This window comes from Lichenostomus cassidix, chromosome 5 (assembly GCF_008360975.1).
Source record: "Lichenostomus cassidix isolate B80296 chromosome 5, HeHo_3.0, whole genome shotgun sequence".
NCBI classification, from domain to species: domain Eukaryota; kingdom Metazoa; phylum Chordata; class Aves; order Passeriformes; family Meliphagidae; genus Lichenostomus; species Lichenostomus cassidix.
The window spans coordinates 55,197,679-55,220,344 of NC_139486.1; the positions used below are offsets into that span (position 1 = coordinate 55,197,679).

The 22,666-nt window shown below is 40.9% G+C and overlaps 2 protein-coding genes across 2 annotated transcripts; both read right to left on the reverse strand.

Moving 5' to 3' along the window:
* Positions 1-9,780: 9,780 nt before the first annotated feature.
* On the reverse strand, positions 9,781-11,305 carry LOC146436710 (uncharacterized). Its single transcript, XM_085063812.1, has 2 exons — positions 11,255-11,305; positions 9,781-11,208 (listed from the first exon to the last, which is right to left on the reverse strand). The coding sequence occupies exons 1-2, from the start codon at positions 11,303-11,305 to the stop codon at positions 9,781-9,783; spliced, it is 1,479 nt and encodes a 492-aa protein (XP_084919938.1).
* Positions 11,306-16,860: 5,555 nt separating this feature from the next.
* On the reverse strand, positions 16,861-22,244 carry CYP2R1 (cytochrome P450 family 2 subfamily R member 1). Its single transcript, XM_085063199.1, has 5 exons — positions 21,947-22,244; positions 19,993-20,134; positions 19,072-19,704; positions 17,724-18,053; positions 16,861-17,152 (listed from the first exon to the last, which is right to left on the reverse strand). The coding sequence occupies exons 1-5, from the start codon at positions 22,214-22,216 to the stop codon at positions 16,977-16,979; spliced, it is 1,551 nt and encodes a 516-aa protein (XP_084919325.1). The 5' UTR covers positions 22,217-22,244; the 3' UTR covers positions 16,861-16,976.
* Positions 22,245-22,666: the final 422 nt, after the last annotated feature.

The following is a 22,666-nucleotide window of genomic DNA, read 5'->3' on the forward strand; positions in this document are numbered from 1 at the left end:
CTTATTGATCATACACTTGTATTTTACATTTCTTTGGTCATCTATTTTTTCTAACAGATAAAGTGAAGACTACAAAAATTCTGCTTCTTTCAGTATGCTGCATTCTCAGCATTTTGTGTTTAGACAGTGTTTGAATACATAAAATATCACATTAATATTGTTTAATATCATTTTGCTCTGTCTGAAAAAATGATACAAGTTAGTTTGTCTAAAGTTGCTGTTATATTATTTTACATACTAAGTTTCCATTTCTAATTTCCCTTAAAAAGTTATTAGTTAAAAATAATGAAAGAATAACAAGGTAAAAATCAACATTTTATCTTTTTACTAAAATATTGGCAGGATTCCCATCTGGTGACATCTTTGCCAGCAACTTTCTTATCTCAAGTTTCCCTTAAACTCATTAGGAATACTGAAGCAATTTTAAAATCCAGTAACAAGCAGAAAATCTTGGTGTTTAATAAACTATAATGCTAATATGTATTTCCAGTTAGATATTTCCAAGTTACAGTAGCTTGCTTCAAAGATATGTTTAATTATGAATGTATTCAAAATCCAGTTTAAAGTGTTTGTTATTTTTGTATGAACAATATGTGACAAATTTTTACTCTAAGAACAAAGCGAAAAGAATGGAAAAAAGTTAGCAAGGGTTGGTTGAGGGCATGTTTGCAGAAATGACTGAAATTTAGGTGTCTTAATCTTTCAAAAATGGCAATGGATGTTACTCTGAATGTTGACTGAGCTGTTGTCTCAAATAGCATCTCTCCATACAGGGTGTATCACCCTAAGTGTGTGATCACATTGCAATTCACAGCTACCAGGGGATGTTAAGCAGTGCTGAAAACCACAAAAAGGAACACACTTCGAATACTTTCTAATCCAACACTACTTTTTTTCATTTATTTTTTTCCAATAAATTATTTATTTTTCCCCACTGAAGTTTATGCCATGCAGTAGGTACACCTTTTAGGTATAATATTCTCAGGTTTGAGTCTCCCATCTTCTCACTGCCTTCTTTTACAATGGTTGTTGGATTACTTGCTTCTGTACATACAGAGCTAGACTACCAAGTTTCCTACAGGGACAAAGTTCTCTCCGTGCTCCTGGAGTCCCCTGCATGTGAAGGAGGTGCCAAACTAGTCAAAATGAATTATTTGGAACCTCTTCCAGTGAGTTCTTCCTCCATGAGAAAGTTACATGGTGAGTGTAATGTTCAGAATGAAAGGTAAATCCAGATTAACAAACATTGCTTCAGGTAAATCCAGATTAACAAAGTTTTAGGAAATTGATCCTTCTGTGGCCAAAAAGGATTAGATGAGAGAAAATAAATATACAAAGTTGGTTAAATGAGGTACAAAAAGTGTGATCAAGGCAGCATTTATTTTGCTTTTTTTCCTTCAGCTTCCTTCAGAATTGTGTCTGGACAAAGGGCTGCTTCATTCATGTCTGTGTTAAGGCAAATGAGGTAATGAATTGGTTTCATTATTTTCCTTTTGCTATCTTCTGAAGTAAGTCTTTAAATTGTTATAAAAATACACTGTGGGTTCTCAGAGATGAAGCTGACAGAAGAACACAACTGCTAACTGCTCCCTATCTGGTCTTGGTGTAACAGGTCTGTAAGCAATCTGTGTACTTGTTCTCTGCTAAATGAGAAGGACTGACATGTTTTTAGAGGAAGGAGGAAAGAAAGTTAATGGACTGAGCTGCTACAGGATAAATATCCCATTGCACTTTGCTTTCAGTCTGCAGTGACCCTTGTGGCATAGGGTGAAGCCCCCACAGCCTATGGATCCAGCTAATAGACATGAACTGAACATTCCCTCTCAATGGTTTTGTTGTCCATTTGTTACTCTTATTTCTCTAAGACATTTCTGACTTAAGCTTGAAATCGTAGTTCTGGTTAGTCTCATTCCTGGTATCTGCAATATTTTAAAGTCCTCCAAAAAGCAGAATAACTACCAATTGCTTGTTTTGTTATTAACAGCATTAAGCTAGAAAGTATTTCTAGTAAAGAAGAAGCTGTTTCCCTTTGGTTCTGAGGTTGAAACATATGTCCAGAAATGGTCTGACTTTTAACTGCAATTGTGATAAAATCAGGATACTGAATAATGAATAATGAATGCTTAAGATGTGTAAGTGATTGACATTTACTTGGTTCTATGTGATACTACAGACACCCTTTAAAAAGGGCACAACACAGCCAGAAATGTTTGACAGGAAGGTTTCTTCTGGGATCTGTGCAGCAAGTCATCTTTTGATCTCTGGACTTCAAGAGATCACAGGTGACAACAACTGGTGTCTGTGGTAAGTTCTACTACACAGGCTGTGCCACCTAGCAGAATTTTGCCATCTGTGGAATCTAAGAGAGTGAAAATCTTCCAGTGAGGTGAAACCTTCTGTCTTCTGGTTTATCTGTGAGGTTTCAGAAGAAAAAAAAAGGTAACATTAAACCAACCCAGCATTTAAATAATGGTGAAAGACCACAGAGTTTCAAATGATTCCTACCATTCACCTTGTGAGTTGTCCATGTTCTAAACTTCTTGCCAAAAAACAGGTGATGAGTCACTTCTGACTCATCTCTCCAGATCAGCAGAACCCTTTGCTCCTTGAGTGAGATCAAAATATCTTCATTTAAATTGCATATAAAACAAAGAGTGATGCTTAGCTCAAAATGCAGGTATCATACCAAAAATCCAGAGGACAGGGTTGACATTACTTATTGCACACGAGGAGCAGAGTGCAGATTTTGTCCCCTTTGCCAGTCAGATGTGAAAACTTGCTCCTATAAATAGTCATTCAAATGGGCTTAGCATGCCCCTCTTTCCTTTTTATCATGCCATCCATCCTACTAGAATTTATTAATCTCTGCAGCATTGCCATTTATCTGACTCATATTAACTAAGCTTCCTCTCAGTCAAAAAAGTGAATAAGTAAGCCTCCCCTATTTATCTTTGAGAACAGGTTTGTAATCATTTTGTTCTATTCTTCATGCCCAAGTCATTACCAAAGCATTGTTTCTAATTTCAGATGTGACACCCCAGGAAAAACCCCTGCCCATTAGAGAGATTGCAGAATTCCAGCACAGACCAGTGAGACTGATGACGTGGCCAGAAGAGAAGGAGAAAGATAAAATTAATTAAAGAGATTTTTCCTAATCTGGAGAAAACGAGACTCAAGTGAGATATTCTAAGGTTACCTTATGAGACTGTTTTAGAGTAATCAGAATAATGCTTCCAGTGTTTATAGTGCTCAGGACAAGAAGTAACACCTTTAGGTTGAAAGGCTCAACATGACTAATTGCCTAAGGATGGAGAGGGCTGTGACTCACTGAAATGGATTGTTTTGGGCTATTAAGAAAGTCTCTGAAAATAAAAAAGAGATCTGAAAAACAGCTTTTAGTAAAACTATTAGTGAACCGGATGAGTGAACTGCATAACTTACTGAGATCCTTTCTGAACCTATTTTTTTTTAAACACTAGGACTAGAGAGTAGAGGTCTGATATGGAAACCATAAATACCAAGAAGAAAATGTGCACAGTTATAGCAATAATAACATTCAAACAACAGGAAGTTGATGTATCAACTTCATTTCAGTCAATATTAAAACCTTTTTATTTTAAATGTGTTTAACCCATAATGCATCTCCCACCAGTTTTTATTTGTGGAGAGGGTTAGAATCCTCTTGAAAAAAGGATTCTAACTTTTCAAGACGAGATTTGAACCTTAGCCAGAGATAAGAATCTGTCTAATTGCCAGATTGTGAATAAATGGAGAGGCAGTAGCCAAAATGTTTTTTTTTTTTTTTAAATATGATTATCTAAAGTTAGTTTGCTAAAGCTAGTTATATTTTAAATATTTGTCAAGTTATGTGGGCCTTTCTAGATCTTAAGAAAGTGCATATTTAAGACATTGGATGCTTTAGAAGATGATGTAATTCATATACTTACCAAAAGAATTAATTTGAGTGATTGGCGATTTTGAAACAAATTTTAGCTCTTAGCACTAAATTTTATTCCAATCAACTATGAATTATTCTTATAGTCTCTTCTCAAATATATAATCATGGCATTCATCATGGTACAAAGAGCTTGCATATTTTATAGATTATACCTACAATTTGTGCTGAAATAAGTGCAATATAAAGGTATGTTGCATTTCTTTTTATATTGTGGCAGTTTAAACTGTACGTGCTTTGTGAGAGAAAAGGTGTGTCTTTACAGAATGTAAAATAAGATGGAACAGGATCTGAAAATGTCCTGAAGTGGCTTTATAAAGCAATTTTAATGCTTCCAAAAAAAGGCAATTAAATTAACCTCCTAAGCTGTATCAGCTAAAGAAGTGTCGTAAGTAACAATGTTTTCCTGGAAAAATCTGGCTTACAAAATTCTGCTGTGCTGCATGTTCAGCACTATTATTATTTTAAATTGAGCTTATTTTCTAAGTTGAAGAGAACCAAAAGGGCACTTTGGCTCCTTAAAGGGGGATGCCTGTGGAGAAAGGAAAATTAATTACCTGAGAATAACTGGAATTTTTGAAAATGTTTTAACCATAGTGATTCTATTCCCTCTTTCATTCCTTACTGGTATGAAAATGTACTTGTATTACCTCTATTAGTGGGGGACCTGAGCAATGAGGCATCCTTTATCCCCTGGTTTTGGTGAGGGTTTAACTGTCCATGGGGCATGGATGGATCTGGATCTGGATAAGCATCTGAACAAACTAACTGCAATGTAAAAAGCTTTTTAACACTTAATATTTTTTCATGCTTCTGATAAATCAGGGTTTACACAGATTAAAAATATTTCAGTTTTTTTTTGGCATGAGTGTAGAAAAGGAAGTCAGCACTTGAAACCAGCAGCAGAGTAAGTAGTAAATTTACTCTGTTTTCTGGGATATTGCTATAGGCTGGTCTACATCACATGTAAAATTTTGGGCAAGCAGCCATCTGCTGCAGTAATAGTAAGGTATTGGATTAGATTGCACATTCCTGATGTGCTCCATTATTTTAATGGGTTTAATCTATTTGGAATGTTACTTATTCGGGAGAATGTAACAAATGTAATGTCTCCTGAAGCCTGGCAGTCTCCCGAAGAGATGACTGAGTGAGGGTCCTGCCTTTTTCTAATCACATCAAGATAGCTGACAGACTTCAAAAATGCCTGGAGGGATAACCTAGAACTGGGAGAATCTGCTGGTGCTCAATTTATATTGTTATGAAAGGACAGAGTAAGGCAGGAGATTTCCAGAGCTGTAGTTTAACTCAATCTTCATTAGGAAAAGGGTTGGAATTATCAGGCTGGTGCCAAAAAATCACCTTGGACAACTTGTTGGTATGAAAACACATGTCTGTACCTTCACAGAGCAATTGATACTGAGAGTTTTTCTTTCAAACTCCTCCTGAGTAATCCTCTGAACTTGGCCATGCTATCTTGGGTTTTCATCATTCCATTTCTCAACCAAAGACAAATTCTGATCTGGCATCCTCACCTTTGTGATTTTTTCCCCATTGTTTATCCCGAATCCTTATGTTTTCATATCCACAGCATTGCTGGAAAATTGACACAATCTAATTTGCAGTCATTTTCCAAAGGGATTTCACTATTTTTCACTGGGCTTCTCTCTGATCTTGCTACTTTTCTCACTTTGATTCTTGACTGAAAAAAGATGTAGTTCCATGCTTTTATACAGACTGAGTTAGGTGACCTATTTCCAGTGCATACTGGCAAACTAAAAAAACACCAAAAGCATTATTAATATTTTCCAAGTTTTTCTCTCACAACACGTTCTGGATACGTATGAAAATACATCACAATTAGTTTAAACTATTTGCTTTCAGAGAAGCAGTAATGTTAATTGAAATTTTATGAAACCACCCTTTGTATAGTTAATTTCTGAATTAATTCATTAATGAACCTTACTGCATTTATTAGATTCACATTAAGGATATGTTCACCAGTATCACTGAAACTGGTGGAAGCTCTGAGAATTAAGTGATAATGAGTAAGATTTTTCTTCAGCATTTATTCTGAAGCAGTCTTCCCTTTTCCATCTCTAGGGATCCTGACATGGCCAAAAACAACCCAAAAACTTAAATGTAAGGATAGAGATTTGGAAAGGAGGATTTAAGATAGTATGGTGGTGCTGACTGCAGCTCTTGCAGCAGTGTTAAGAAGATATACACTGGTTAATATATTAACCATTAATCCAATTTTAAATAGCAGCCAGCTGCTGTCCATACTAGGTATTTCAGCTGTAGAAAACTCCCACCAGGAAATTCTGAACATCTGGCTGGCTACTGATGTTCATTACTAATCACTGTTGATATGGGGGAGAAATTCCAGAGGACTAAAAAAAACTACTATTATGTCAATATTTCAGATTAATAAATTGGGTCATTAGGATAATTCTAAGTCAGAGGGAAAATAATGAATAAGTTGATAGAGAATGAAATGTAAATACAACCAATACTGATACAGATTTATGGAAAAGACAGTTTGTCAAATGTATTTGATTGCTTAAACGAGACCATAAGTTGGCAGATAATGGTAAAAGTTTGGATTGATATTCTGAGGCTTTTATAAGGCATTTTGATTTAGAAACCAGAACGACATATAATCAATATGGCTCTCATTAAATGGATTAAAGACTAGCCAGGACTTAGCTCTCAAAATACCTCAGCAAAAGGGAATTATGGCTGGCCAGCTGCATTTTGAGTGTAGCCCCCCACAAGAACTGGCTATAGATGGTTTTTAATCCTCCCCCCACTTCAATTAGCATCATTTGAACCATGTTTTAACCAAAGGATGGCCTGGAGTTCTTGCAACCCAAAAGGCAAGACTAGATACTAACCAAATTCTGTCTGTCTGATCTAAGAGCACAGGGCTGGGAACAGGAGGAGTTACCATGAGTCCAAAACTGTGGCACTGAACTTTTCAGTGCCTCACCCTCAAGGCACTGAAGTTCAGTAGATTCCACAATTTTTCCTTATGCACTTCACATGCACAAAACATCTCCTTGCTAACCAGGAAAACCTTGATCATGACTCCTAACCCCACTGTTTGCCAGTGGCTTAGGAGTGGTTTATTCACAGTTTTCATGGTGTGCCCAACGTGCAGCAAGCAGGTTTGCCTCCCTCCTCTCCTTTTTGAGACTTTAATCTTCTCTGCAAAAGGCAGTCAGTTAATCAGGGGGTGGAGTGGCCTCTTCAGAGCAACAGGAACATGTGTTAGAGGTGCTCTCAGTGAGACCTGTGGGTAAATTACTCTGGACCTGCTGCATCTTGTCAACAGGCTGTGATACGAGTGGACTGGAATCAGCTCTCTTTTGATTTTTCCTCTTTTGCTGTTTCAAAAGAAAGGAAGTATTTCCCCTCAATATAAGCTGAAAACATTAGGTCAGCAGAAAAACACCAATTCCTGCCTTTCAGCTTCCCTGCAGCTCCAAGTTGCAGCATTATCTGTATAAAAAGTGAGGTCAAACACTGAGCCCTGTCCTTAAATAGCTGCTGGCTCAGCGTGTGTTTTGTTCTGAACCCTGTCCCGAGGCCCTCTCTCCCCACACTGTATTTGGAGTTTCAGCTTCTCCTGTAAGGTCTGCAGACACAAATCTTTATCTCCCAATAGCCACAAACCAATAGCCACAAAGCAAGGACAGTAAATGAAGCTGGCAGAAGTCAAGTGTAGTCCTCACACCTAAAATTTGTGCTTAAAATCCATTTAAAATCTGTTTTTCCCCATCCTATTCCACTTGCCCTCTCCAAAAAAGTCTCTCTTCTGGTCAGAAGGGAGAAGAGCTTATTTTCTTTACTTGTAGTATAGTTGTGTGTGATTCTGGTAACACAAACACTGCTTTTTTCAGATTATTTAAGCAGAGATTAATCATTACACAGTACTTTGTATTGGGAGGCAATGGAGGACAGGTGTCTGGAAATGCAATATACTGGAGAAGAAACAGTCCTGTAATGGTCAGGAGTATGGCAATAATTGAACATTTTGTGTATGATGCTAAGTGAGAAACAAGCCATAAAAGCTCTTAAAAGTGAATTCACAGTTATCTGATTCACTAGAAAATTATGACCAACTGGGAAGATAGGGCAAGGAGAAAGAAGGATTATAATGCATTAATTGATCTTCTGTTTTTCAAGGCTGGAAAATATAGTTTATTCTTGCTTACAGATATTTAAATAGAGACCTTTTACACCCCAGTTAGCTATGAAAATTTAATGGAGAATTACAAAGAATGGCTTAGGTGGAATAATGTAAATGATTTTTCCATGGATGAATTCAAGTATAAACATTTTGAACCATATTCTCCATGCTTATGAAAATATACTCTCAAAGGAAAATGGCTTGCTAAGCAATTAAGTATTTTAAAACTGTATCAGAACTTAGATTTTTTAAAAATAGTCTTCTGGAGTGAAAACATCGTTTTTACAAAGGATGTGTTCCACACTTTTGGTTCAGGTTTTTTTTTTCCTGTGAAAACCAAGTAAAAAAAAACCTTTACTTGTGCAAGTAGTCAGACTTGTAACGAGATGCGGCGCGAGGGAAAACTCACGGCAGTCTCAATATGAGATATAAAGTAAGCTCCAACTTTATTTCGCTAAACGAGAGACTTAAATACCGTTACAGAAGTTTCTATTCATAGATACACACGTACACCTGCAGCTGTTCTCACACACTCAGGAATTCTCTTGTTAACTCCCTTATTCTTTTCTCATAACACTCCTGACTCCTAATCTTTCTCATGGCATTCTTCCCGCAAAACATTCTCAGACAAACAACTACTGCAGCTTGTCGGAATTTTACTGAGGCTTGGGAACACTGAAGCCTTGCTCAGTTCTGCTCGGTTAGCATGAATTTTGCTGGAAAATTATATTTTCCAACAATTCCCCCGTTTCTCTTGTGAGAACAGACATTGTCTTGTTATCAAATTAATTTGCTTTGCTATAAGTAATTTCTATTATTAGATTTATTATAAGTTTACTTAAGGAAATTTCATTAGTTAAATGTGTTGCCATGGTCTGGAAATTATCATCATTGAAAACATTCACTTCACAGGTAAAACTTAGAGAACCTTTCCCGGGCAAGGACTCTAAGTTTACTTGGAAGAAGATTTAGCTTTTATAAATTCAATTTGGTAAATGAAAATTATCTGATCATATTTTGGTACAAAACACTTTGAGACTCATGGCATGTTTCCCAGCCAGTTAGAACTAAAGCTTGGCCAGAGCTTAAGTGCTAAGTGGAAGGGTTTTCTCAGAACATCTTATAAACAAGCTTTGATTAATATCAATAAGGAGAGTATCTTAACATGTTACTATTTTTATAGATAGCTATATAAGGTGAGATGAAATATTTGAAAACAGTAGATATTATTACTTAACTTTAACTAAAAAGATAAAACTGCAAAGCTTTTGTGAATAATAATATAAACTAAGAAATTTAAAACTTAAAATTAATATCACTAAAAATGAATAAAACTTAATCTTAATAACTCTTATCTTAAACTAACAATTAGAACTTAACTATAATGAAATTTAAAATTGATATTACCTTAACAACTTAACGCTAACAAGATTTAAAACTTAACAGAATTTAAAATTAACATCACTTAATATTACTTAACAGAATTTTAACTTTAACAGAACTTACAACTTAATAGAATTTAAATCCACTATTACTTAACTTTAACAGAATCTATGCTTAATCAAAAGTACTTAACAGGTAATTTAAATTGTTCAATATAACTTTACAGCTTATGGCCTAAGTGCTACTTAGCCTAACAGTGATCTTGCTCGCACAATTCTTCTAATAAATCATGTCCGTGATCTTTAAGCCATTGTGTAACAATTCCCCCTTTTCTCTTTTGGGCGAGCAAGACTCCGTCAGTTGTTTGATCAATTTGTTTAACAACACACTTATAAGTAATTTTCACTACAATAACTATTAATATAAGAATCAATAACCAACGTAAACCTTCTTTAATCAAGGGTATCAACCATGGTGACAGACCTCCAAACAGGGATGATAACCATTTGTCTAAGGGATTGACATCAACTGTAATTGTGGAGGTATGCTTTTTCAACCACTCTAATTGCTTATGGATAGAATTGCTATGATCTGACAAATTAAAGCAGCACATCCCCTCAAAGTCTTTACAACCATGGCCTTGAGCTAATAATATGAAATCAATAGCAGCGCGATTTTGAAGCACGGCATGTCGCAAACTCTTTTGATCCAGCAGTAATTGGGAAAGGATATTAGTAGTAACATTTGCTTGTTTAACTGTCCAACATGCAAGTTTTTCAATTTGCCTGAGGGCTCTTGCAGCAGCTATTCCGGGGGTAAACAGGGAGGTGAATACTTTAGCTGTTACTGACCATAATTCAACATCATCTTTGCACCGTGAATTCAATTGGTGAGACAGAGAGCGCCGTTGACGTTTTGGCTCGGCGACTACGCTAAGCCACATGCGCTGGTTGGGTGCTAAAAGAGTTAGTTCTCCTAAATAACATGGCCCTCCAAAGATGTTATGAGGGACTCCTTGCCATGCTCTATCTCCGCATATTAGAAATACAGATGGGGGCAACGCTTTTGGCGTTCCGTTGTTCCAAATCGTAATTGGCGATTTCTTTATTTCAGCTCCTAAAGCACCCAAACTTTGATTAGCAGTGTTGTTACTCCCGCAATAGCCGCCTTTAACATTGTATGAATAATCTGCTTCATTTATCGGGCTGACATTTGTCCAGCCTTTGATAGAATAACTTAAGGTTAGATTTTGTTGTCTATTTCCAAACCAAATGCATGTTTGGGTCCAATTGCTGGAAGTATTACCAATTTTCATGGACCCCAAGAGATGTAACTCTTCTGGGTCCCAAGGCAAGGTAGTATTTAAGTGATTGATTAGGTTTGCAGCACACCAAGAGGTGCTTTTTGCTATAAAACATTTAAGATAGGTGCTATAATTGCTAAACGCCTCAAAACTGAACAAAGGCACACCGACTAAACATGTTTTAAATGGTGCAGTAGCTGATTGCAAACTGAGGCAAAATTCTGGGTTATGCGTAGCACTGGCCCAGGTCACCCACAGGTTCTGTCTTTCTTCAACCTTCGTTATGAGGGTCGTGGCTGAGCCCGATATTAGAGCCTTGATCGCTAGCAGCACGAGGAACAGCTTTGGTCCACTTCGCAGGGACCCACTGTGTACCTGTGGATGTAAGCACACACATGTAACCACGCCCTATATATTTCACTTCTGCTGGGCCTCGCCACAGGCCTGAACACGGGTCGCGATACATGACCATCATGGGTTCTTTATGTTCTGCAGCGGGAGCTCGGCCATGCACTTGTGCGGGAGGAGAATCCTGGTCTGAAAAAATACACAAATAGTTTAACACAAACAATGTTTTAGCTAGCCTTTCACTAACATCTCGAACATCATTAAATTTGTCTAAATATCGTTTTAAAGTCTGATTTGCTCGCTCAACAATGGCTTGTCCCGTTGGTGAATGGGGAATGCCCGTTACATGCTTGACCCCCCACTGTTGACAGAATTGTCGCATTTTTTCACCGCTATATGCGGGCCCATTGTCGGTTTTGATCTGCTGCGGCACTCCCATAACTGCGAAACAACTTGTCAAATGCCGTATGACGTGGGTGGCCTTTTCTCCTGTTTGAGCTGTGGCCCACAAAAATCTGCTGTATGTGTCAATTGTAACATGCACACATTTTAATCGACCAAACTGAGGGACATGGGTAACATCCATCTGCCAAAGTTCACAAGGGCCTAACCCTCGTGGATTTACTCCAATTCCTAAGCCTGGTCCATGATGACTACAACTTGGACAAGCTCTGACAATGCCTTTTGCTTCCTCCATAGTAATCTTAAATTGGTGGAAGAGTCCCTTGGCATTTTGATGAAAAGTGTTGTGAGCTTCTCTGGCCTTAACAAATTCGCTCAGTGGCACCACTACTGAAACTAAACGATCTGCTCTCTCATTGCCTTCCCCAAGGCCTTTTGACCATTTGTGGCTTCGTATGTGAATGACAGCATAGGCGCACTCTCGCTGATAAATTGCAGCCTGCAGCTGTCTCAATAGTTCAAAAAGTCGTTTGTTTTGGCAATCTTTGAGCCGGGCATCTTCAATACGCTGTACTATGCCAGTGACATACATGGAGTCAGAAATTACATTTAACTCCGTAGAGTGCCAGTTCACAAAGGCCCAAACGACTGCTGCCAGTTCCAATGTTTGCAGTGAATCTTCTTCTTTCGCCGGTAATATGTGATGATGCCATTTGCCGTCTTGCATCCAAGTTGCTGCTGCACGTCGAGATTTCCGTCCTGCATCTGTAAAAACTGTCACTGCGTTTTGCAATGGGCGCTCACTCCTTTTTGGTATTGTAATCCAATCTTGGTTACTCACCCAACGCAGGGTGGTAGATCGCAGTGGCTCCACTTTAATTTCCACTGCTTGAGACAGTAGGCTGATTTGCAGTGCTTGCGAATTCTGAAGATACCACTCGAGGTTTCGTCGTTTCATCGGCAGGTAAATGGTTTCCGGCTCTTGGCTTGTTAACTGTAAAATCCTGGTGCGACCCTTCTGGATCAATTCTGCTATGTTTTCAATCTTTTGTTGAATTGTAGTTTTGGGCTGGATGCTAGTGAACAGCCATTCCAATATTTTCACCTTGTTCTCCCTCTCTTTATTTTTGCACTGCGTAAGTGCACCAAGGATTTGTTTTTCGCCGCTTAAAATTGTGAGGTCTACCGGAATGTCCGGGTCGCAACGATCAACCCAGCGTTGTGCAATTTGTGTGCCGATTTTCTGAATAATCTGCTGTTGCAGCGGGGTTGGATGTACTGTCCGTGTTGGGTCGGTGCCTTGTAACAGTGGTCGCAAGGTATCAATGTCATCGTTTGAAATGCCAATAACTGGACGTAACCATTGAATATCGCCTAGGAGGCGTTGTGCGTCATGTAATGTCTTCACATGTGTGTTGAGCTGTAATTTTTGTGGTCTCACATGCCCTTGTGTTATTTGCCATCCTAAGTATTTCCAAACAGGAGAACGCTGGATCTTCTCAGGGGCAATGGTTAGTCCATGTCTGCTTAATTGTTGTTGAAGCATATTCTCTTGTTCGCCAGTAAAAGCTGAGGCCTGAGCAAATAAAATGTCATCCATATAGTGGTAAATCACTGTTTCAGGCCATGCTGTACGAATGGGTTGTAATGCATTGGCTACAAACAGTTGGCACAGGGTGGGACTATTTTTCATTCCCTGTGGCAGAACAGTCCATTCGAATCTCAAGAAAGGGGCTTCTCTGTTAATTGTTGGTAGGGTAAAAGCAAATCGCGCAGTGTCCACTGGATGCAGCGGAATTGTAAAAAAGCAGTCTTTCAAATCAATGATTAACAGGTGCCATCCCTCAGGAAGCATGGCAGGGTTTGGCAATCCAGGTTGAAGGGCCCCCATTGCTTGCATTTGAGCATTAACTGCTCGCAGGTCATGTAACAGTCTATACTTGCCGGATTTTTTCTTGATGACAAAAATGGGCGTGTTCCAAGGGCTCGTGGAAGGTCGCAGGTGTCCTTGTTGCAATTGTTCTTGCACCAACAACTGTGCTTGTATTAGACTTTCCCTTTTTAGCGGCCACTGCCCTATCCATACAGGCTTGTCTGTTGTCCATGTGAGCTGGATCGGGAAAGTCCATCTGACAGCGACCGCTGGGGAAAATGCTGATTGGTTAACACGAGTCCTAGTTGGTCTAGCACATCCCGGCCAATTAAGGCATTCACCTTTTTGGGTAAGGGCATAATAGTTACATGAACTGTTGCCACCCTGCCCTCGATTGCTACTTGAATTGGGTCAGAGCTCCGCTGTACTGAAACTGATCCCCCAACGCCTTCAATTCCACTCAAAGTATGGTGATGTGGCCATTCAGTTGGCCAACAAGCAGTAGACATTATCGTAATATCTGCACCTGTATCAAGTAATGCTGGCAGTGTTTGGGAGATTTCCCCCCGAGTCCAAGTAGTTTCCACAACTGGTCGTTCTGTTAATGGAACTGTTAACATTGCAAGTTCTCCTGTTGAGCCAAATCCACCGGCTCCACGATCCACGAGAGCCTCGTGTTGTTGCATTTGTGCAACCATTTGCGGGAGCGGGACGAGTTGAGCTAGTCTTGTATTTTTAGGAATATAAATGGGGGGAAACATAGTTTGCACCATAATGTGAATTTCACCTGTAAAGTCAGCATCAATTATCCCTGGTAAGACGAACAGTCCTTTTATGCTAGCAGATGAACGACCCACTAGGAGCGCGCCCACAGGTTTGTTGTTAATACAAAGCGGGCCTTGAATCCTAGTGGGAACTTTTACAGGGCGTAAATCGATGATTGTTACACCTACTGCTGTTGCCAGGTCCAGGCCGAGGCTTCCCTTGGTGGCAGGTCGGAGGATGCTTGCTGGTCGAAGGGATTGACGGCGGGCGAGCTCATCGGCGGAGATGTCGTTGTGTATGAAGGATGAGGTGGTGGGATAGTCGCGGGGGTGAGGGCTGGAGCTGCTATTTGTGTCGGGGCGCGGCGGCTGGACGCGCTCTTCTTCGCGTTTCCCGATCGCCGACAAGCTAGCGTGGCGTGGGTATCGCTGTTGCATTTCTTACACCAGACTGGATCTCTACATTGCTTCTTTGCGTGTCCTTCAAGCCCACAACGATAACACCTCGTACCTTTCCCTAACCTTTCCCCTCCTGCAGGCGAGCTAAGGGGTCGCAGTGGCCCTAAAGCAGCAAAGGCTTGAGACTGTGCTTGGGCTAATTTCTCTCCTAGCTTATCTCCCATAGCTGTCACTAACTCTGCTACAAATGCCTGGGTGCCTACCGGTACACGACTCATTCGTTCTAACATCATTTCCAGGGTAGCATTTACGGGCAGTGTGACAAGAATACTTTTCGTTTGCTGGTTACAATTTTCTGTCACACACTGGCGCAATAATGCTCCTGACATCCATGGTTCTACCCCAGCATTCAGTATTGCAGCTGAAACTTTATCAACAAAGCTAGCAAAGGACTCATCTCTGCCCTGTTTAATAGACATATAAGATGGTGTGGGGGGGGTAGTGTGCACTCTGAAAATAGCATCTCGTGCAGTTCGCATGGATTCTATTAAAATGTCTGGACCCAATTGTAATTGTTCAATAATTGTAGCCCACCGGCCTTGGCCCATTAATTGTTCTGGAATGACCCCTTGTAAGGGGTCATTTTCCCCCCGTGGCTGGCTCGCTGACTGATGGCACAGCTCTTGCCAGTGAGCCTGCCACAGCAGCTGTTGTGATTGGGTCATAATCATTTTAATAATATTTTTGATGTCTTCTGGGCACAATATATAATTTCCCCAAATATAATTCAACATTACTCTTGTTGGTTCACCATGCAACCCTGATTCAGTGGCTGTGCTACGCAACTGCGTGAGCAGCTTCCAATCGGTAGCAGCATGGGTCGCTTGCTGCCCACCCCCTTCTATCGGTTCAAAAAGTACAGGAAATGCTTGTTCGGCTCGACTTAGTAATGTTAGTGTTTCTGCAAGTGATATATTACCCTCTTGTACAGCTTTTTCTGCAACACCTTTCCAATTAACTCTGCGCTTGCCTGATAATCGAGAATCGCTCTGAAGAGCCTGTCTGACACAAATTTCAGCAGGCGGGGGAGGTGCGCTGGGCCACCCGTCAGAGCTTGGTATACTAACAGGATTTAAATCAAATGTAGTACAGTGTGTAGTTAAAGATTTCTGCGCTCCTAACACTTTGCACTTTCCCGGCGGGGGCAAGCTGGGTGGATCTGCGCCCACAGCAAGCGTGCCCGGGGCAGGACGCTCAATCTCTCTCACTCCTTTTCCCAATTCAAAGTGCTCCCCCCGGCATCAGATCCCAACTTATCAGTAGCTACGGCAGCTATTTTCTTTTCTGCTTGAAACCGTTGTAAGCAATTAATGACTTCTTTCCACAGTCTCGCTAATTTATTACACGTTTTATCACCCTCTAGCAATCCATCAAACAAGATGTGTTCAACTTTTCGCCATTCGACCTCATCAAACAATAAATCAGGGTCAGCAAACAACCCTTTATCTTTCCCTGCAGTAACTAAAGCGTTTAAGTATTTTATAGCATCTCTGCTTACTCTGCGCTTTTCTAAAAAGCGTAATAATAAGTCTTGGGCTACCTCTGATTCCATTTTGGTCCAGCTGGTTTTCAGGGTCCTGGTCAACACCGTCTAAGCACTCGATCGAGGCTCGCAAGTTGCCAGAGTTGTGCAGTATACCGAGTTATAGCCCTCACGGTAGGCAGGTAATCACCTGTGTCTTCCGACCTTTGCCAATTCGGGCAAAGACACGACACGCTGAGGCTGCACTCCTCTAGCACCTCTCCGTTCGCGCCGCTCTCAGAAGCCGGGTTGTAAAACTCCGTTGTCAGGGTCCGTAGTCATCGGGGTCACCATTTAACGAGATGCGGCGCGAGGGAAAACTCACGGCAGTCTCAATATGAGATATAAAGTAAGCTCCAACTTTATTTCGCTAAACGAGAGACTTAAATACCGTTACAGAAGTTTCTATTCATAGATACACACGTACACCTGCAGCTGTTCTCACACACTCAGGAATTCTCTTGTTAACTCCCTTATTCTTTTCTCATAACACTCCTGACTCCTAATCTTTTTCATGGCATTCTTCCCGCAAAACATTCTCAGACAAACAACTACTGCAGCTTGTCGGAATTTTACTGAGGCTTGGGAACACTGAAGCCTTGCTCAGTTCTGCTCGGTTAGCATGAATTTTGCTGGAAAATTATATTTTCCAACAGACTTGATCTGGCAGTCCTTTAAATTTTTGTTATTCTGACTTGAACACGTTTAGGACTAGAAGGCAAAGTGGACCCTGAGCTGCAGCTTGTGCTCCACCTGCTCATCCCAACCCTTCTCTTCACCTCCTTTCGGCACAGATGAGGTATGGCTGTGGTTGTAAGGTCATCCCTAACCTTGGCTTGAGCTCTGGGGTCACTCCATGTGGAAAATGCAGGTGAAATCGTTGTAGCAGTGAGGTGAAAAACAAAAACATTTCCATTCGAGCCAGCTGTTCTCCAAGGCAATGTCTTCTTCCTGGATTGAAACAAAGGTTTTAATACTTAAGATATCTTCAGTTGCATTTTCACTCTTATTATGAAGAGGAATGGTCATTTCTAAGAGTGCTGTGTGAACTTTCTGGTTGTATTTTGTAGGAAGGATAGGTGACAACCTACACTAAGAAACTGATTTCAGAGAATTTGTTGCTCTCACCTCACAAAGGCCATTGGAACTAATTCTGTTCAATTTATTTAGATACACTTGTTAACTACTGTATCTTCTCTTGAAGTGCCAGTCTGGACAGAAGCTGCTTTAAAAAATAATGTGAATTTCATCCTTTCACCCCTGCTGTTTTCTTAATTACATCTACTGCCAGTTAACTGGCAATTACTGTAACTTTGTAAGGTGGATTTTTATGAGTTTATGTATAATACTGAGATCGTCTACATAAAAGGTATTATGCTAAAATTTGTTATCTCCAGAGCACATTCTATTAGATATCTTTAAAGCTGTTTCATCAGAACTGAGGATATCATTTACTGCCACCACTTACAGGTTACACATCTCTGGATTTCTGAAAAGGACCAGTGGAAGGAATTGCTCTTACCTAGTGAAAAAGGAATAAACGCATCTTTCTTGACAAACTGCCCATTGCTGTCCAAAAACCTCTCAGGAAAAAACACCTCTGGATTGCTCCAGTACTTTTCATCGAAGTGAACAGAGTAGAGGTTTGTGATGACTGTGGTGCCCTCGGGAATTGTGTAACCACGCACAACAGTATCCTTGGAAGTGGCATGGAAAATCCCCAGTGGGACTATGTTACAGAACCTCAGCACTTCGTGCAGAACAGCCTCAGTGTAGGGCATCTTGCACTTCTCCTCTAGGCTGGGCATCTTGTTTGGGCCAATGACTACATCGATTTCTTTTTGAACTTGCCCTGTTAGGAATGAAAGCTGATGTTTATTTTGTAACAGCCTGTACACTTTAATTTAAGCTGAAGTATATTTATATATATATATGTATGTATACTTTTAAAAGAATACTGCAACATGAAATATCTTACACAAAATATAGTAGCTTACAAGCTTTAACATTTACACTCTATATTCCTATCCACAGGTAGTGTTATTATCCCCACTCTGAAACAATGGTGAAGTTGATATTAGAGCGATGTTTTTTGGGTCAAAGTACCAGCAGTAACTTTCCAAGTTATCTGGGCTGCTCTTCCTCCAAATTCTGGATGTCCCAGTTGTACCAAGCACTGCTAAATTTTGACAGAAAAAGTGAAGTGGAAGCAGTGAAACCAGAAACATGACTGTTCACTTTTAAATTCCAAACTTCTGCTCAAAATGCCTGTTCTGACATTCAGACACGTGTTGTCTTACTTCATGATGACTCTAAAACATCTTTTTATCTTTAAATGCCATTTCTGTTCTTCCAAAAGTGTAAGTATTGCTGTCTATAATATGTAAATCTATTGTGAACTGGGGCACTTAAGATAAAAAGAAGTTGTACCTAAATTGTTAACCACAACCTGATTTACATTTTTGCTGACACTTGTACATTTTCAATTTATTACTTTCATATTGAATTGCATTTTCTTATTATTTATTAACTACATAGATTAGTACATCTGCCAACAACAGACCATGCATCACAATGCTAAACTTAAATATATCAGAAATACTTAAAAACATTAAAGCTTCATAAAAATGCATTCACAAAATAATATGTTAAAACTTTATTGTGACACTTGACTTTTGACATCCTCTTTGTCAGCATTTAAAACAAACTTTCCACCTCTGCCCACAGTATATTTGGTAAATGATGCACTAGAATAATATATTCAAACCTTCCTTTTGCTGATGACTATGGGTCAAAGCACGGCTTTGAAAAAGCATTTTAAATTTGAAATAGCAAAGTGTAGCAGTTCCTCAAAACGTCAAATTTCTTACCTTGAATGTTTGGATAAAGAGCCATAAATAACACTGCCCATCTTAAAACATTTGTTGTGGTTTCTGTCCCAGCTATGATGAGTTCTCCAACGGAGAAAATTAAATTTTCTCTTGAATATGTAGATTCTGGGTCGTTTCCATTGCAATCCATCTCATCCAAATATGCATCTACAAAATGTCGAGGTGACTGAGGCTTCCTATTTTCAGAGACACGTTCAATAAGCTCATGAAGGAACTCATAGACTTCAGCTGCATTTTTAAAGAGCTGCTGGTGTTTCCCAAATGGCAAGATACCAATCCAAGGAAAAGCATTATACAAAAATACAGAAGCACTAGCAGCTAATTCAATGTTTTCACTAAAAATCTCAATCATGTGCTGAAATTCAGTATCTTCGTATGTGAAACGTTCTCCAAAAATAATCAAATTAGTAATGTTTGACACAGCATTTGTTATCAAGTGCTTAAGATCAAACGGTCTGCCTTTGTATGTGTCAATGGCATCAAGAAAAAACAGAGATTCTTCTGAAATTTTGTGTTCAAAGGACCTTTGACCATATCCAAAAATTCGAAAGGTATTTACAGCTAATTTGCGGTGTTCTGTCCATCCTCTGCCATATTTACTGTTCAGTAAGCCTGAAAAAATATTTTGACATGGTATTTTATGCAATGCTTTATTTTTTTCCCCCATAAGATAATAAAATCATTCAACAAGACAAAAAATGAGACAAAAAATTGCAGACATCTTGCTATGGAACAGAGTCCACGAGTGACAATCCTTTCCAAATAATATCTTTAAAGAAGCAACAAGTATTTTATGAAAGGACACCAAGTGAGAGAAAATGGCTAAAGCAAACGTTTCACTTGATTTGTTCATCTCCAGGAGAAAAATTACATTTTTATATGAAGCACATTAGCACTCACCTCCCATGTTTGTCAGCTTCTTAAACAAGGGAAGAGAGGGCCTGTCTGCAAAAATTTCACTTTGGTGGACAAGGCATTCCTTCACTGCATCATAGCCATTCAGCACCACGGCAGATATACCTCCGAGATCAAGGCTGAAGATCTTTGGGGGGGAGAAAAGGAATAAAAAGTGTAAAATGTTGTCACAAGCAAAGCTTGAGAACAAGGAATGAAGAAGTGAAACAACACTAAACATCAGTTCAAAATGCAGGCTTGAATAACCTTCAGAAGGGCACAGAGGTGGGACAGCTGTGGCATTACACAGTAGAGCCTGTTGTGAGCTCATTTGGTCTGCCAAAAGGTAAAGTAAATTAGCCCACACTACATTCTGTGCTTTGCAGTGCACCTAAAGCTATCAGCTCTCCAAACCAAGGACTGGGGACACGTTCATATATCAGGAGTGAGAGCCATGGTGACAGCCAAGAGCTGAGAGCAGAGCCCAGCCAGGCCCAGCTCCTGGTTCCACACGTGGTTAGCACGAGGTGCTTTGGAGAAAGGTGCAGTACAGCCTGCAGGAGGCACAGACACGACGAAAATATTAAAATCTTAACCTATGTTTGAAAAATTAAAACAGAGGCTAAACCCAAGATTGAAATCTTATATCCCTTTCTATACATTCTATACAGTGTTATAAATCTGTATTTTTATCTATACAAATCTCTAGATTTCTCTTCATGTCAAAGCTGTTGACCTCCACAACATGGAATTATATTAGCCTAATTATGCATTCTGTGACAACTGGGTTGTCACCCAAGGAATTATCAGGCACTGGAAAAAGCTGTCTAGGGAAAGAGTGGAGTTGCCACCCCTGGAGGTATTTAAAAGCTGTGTAGATGTGGCACTTGGGGACACAGTTTAATGCTGGGTTAACAGCATTAAACAGCATTGGACTCAATGATCTCAAGGGTCTTTTCCAACCTAAATGATTCTATGAGTCTGACTATTTTATTTTAGCAAACTTGGTATTTTCACTGTTATAGTGGCTGTTCCTTTTTATGTGACAAGAAGATACTCTCAGGATATTTCTGCAAACAATTCGTGAGTTTTGTATACTTTGATCTAGCTTATTTATCTTTATTCCTCTGTCATACATGATTTAAGAAAAAAAAAATCCTTTGATAGGATTTTTCCAGAGTCCCCCAAATGCTAACATGCTGTTTCCAAGTTCCCTCAAATTCTGCAGGATCTTTTCTGGGAGCAGCTGACTAAAACTCCACACAGCATTCCAGGCAAGTAGAAAACTTGCTTTATTTGACGACACCTTTTCCTTCCTATTTCCATTCTATTTCTCCCAGTATTTTCCTTTTTCCCGCCCCCTAGTGCCAAAAGACATTCTGGCCTTTCCCTGCTAGATCTAGCTTTAACTGGTTGTTCACTAGTGTTAACTTTTATGATGCTTGCAAGAAGGGATTGGCGGCTTGAAACTGGCTGAGGAAAAGATATGTACGAAAGGACAACTTAAAAAAAGAAAAAAAAAAGAAAAAAAGTTAATTTTTATATAGTTACACAAACGGAGTTAAAGTATCCCAAATATGCCACTGAAGGCACTTTGAAGCAAGCTGTTTCCAGTGAAAATGTTGCCTTATCTCCGTGCCTGAGTGCTGTAATTTTGTTACTTTAAACCCAGGGCTCGCGGCTATGGAAAAAGGGAGCTCCATTCGCTGCAGGACACTGCTTTCAGCACTAAAGCAAAAGGAACCAAGAGCCTTGGAGAGCGCAGGAGAGGTGGGAGCCCTCGTCCCTTCCCCGCTGCCGGGCTGGCGGCAGCAGCAGCAGCAGCAGCAGCGCTCCCGGTCCCTGTCCCAGTCCCGGTCCCGTTCCCTGCGGCTCTGCTCCCTCCCTCGGGAGCCGCCCGGGGCCGGGCCGGGGCAGGAGCAGCTCCCGGCCGGCTGCTCGCCCCGGGCTCTCGCCGTACCTGCCCGTGGATCTGGCTCTGCCGCCGCATGTAGACGTGCGGCTGCTCGGCGCCCAGCGCGGGGATGTTGCCGAGCAGCGGCAGCCCCGCGGGGCCGGGCGGGAAGCCGGGCGGCCGCCGCTGCTTCAGCAGCTGCCGCACCACCGGCGTGAGCAGCAGCAGTGCCAGCGCCGCCGCCAGCAGCACCAGCCAGGCTCCTCCGCCCGCTGTCGCTGTCGCTGTCGCTGTCTCCGCGCCCGGGCGCTGCCCCGGCTCCGCCGCCGCCCGCATCGGGCCGAGCCGCCGCCGCGCCGCTTCCTCCTGCCCTGCCGAGCCTCGCCCCGCCGATCCCCGGGCATTGGCCCGCCCAGGCTCCGCCCGCCGCGTCAGGACCGCTTCTGCTTTTTTTTGTCGGTCTGCTGGGCTTTTCTTGGAATGATACTCGGAGCTGGTCCCTCGGGGTTTCTGGAGTGGCGAAACCCAGCGCTGGCTGCGCGCTCCCCGCGCTGAGCTTGGCAGCTCCTCTGCTCCTCGTTAAGCCTCTGTGGAATCTCAAACCCGCAGTTTTGGGGTGTCTTTCCCAGAGACACCTCGGGCTCGGGAGCCTTGGGTTGGTAAATCCCGCTGCGATTTGTGGCAGTAGGTGTGTCCAGCTCCGTGTGCGGTGCCCGTGACTCCCTGTGGTCACTGCCCAGCACAGCCCGGCAGGACAGCAGCAGGAAAGCGCCTGGAGTCCCTGAG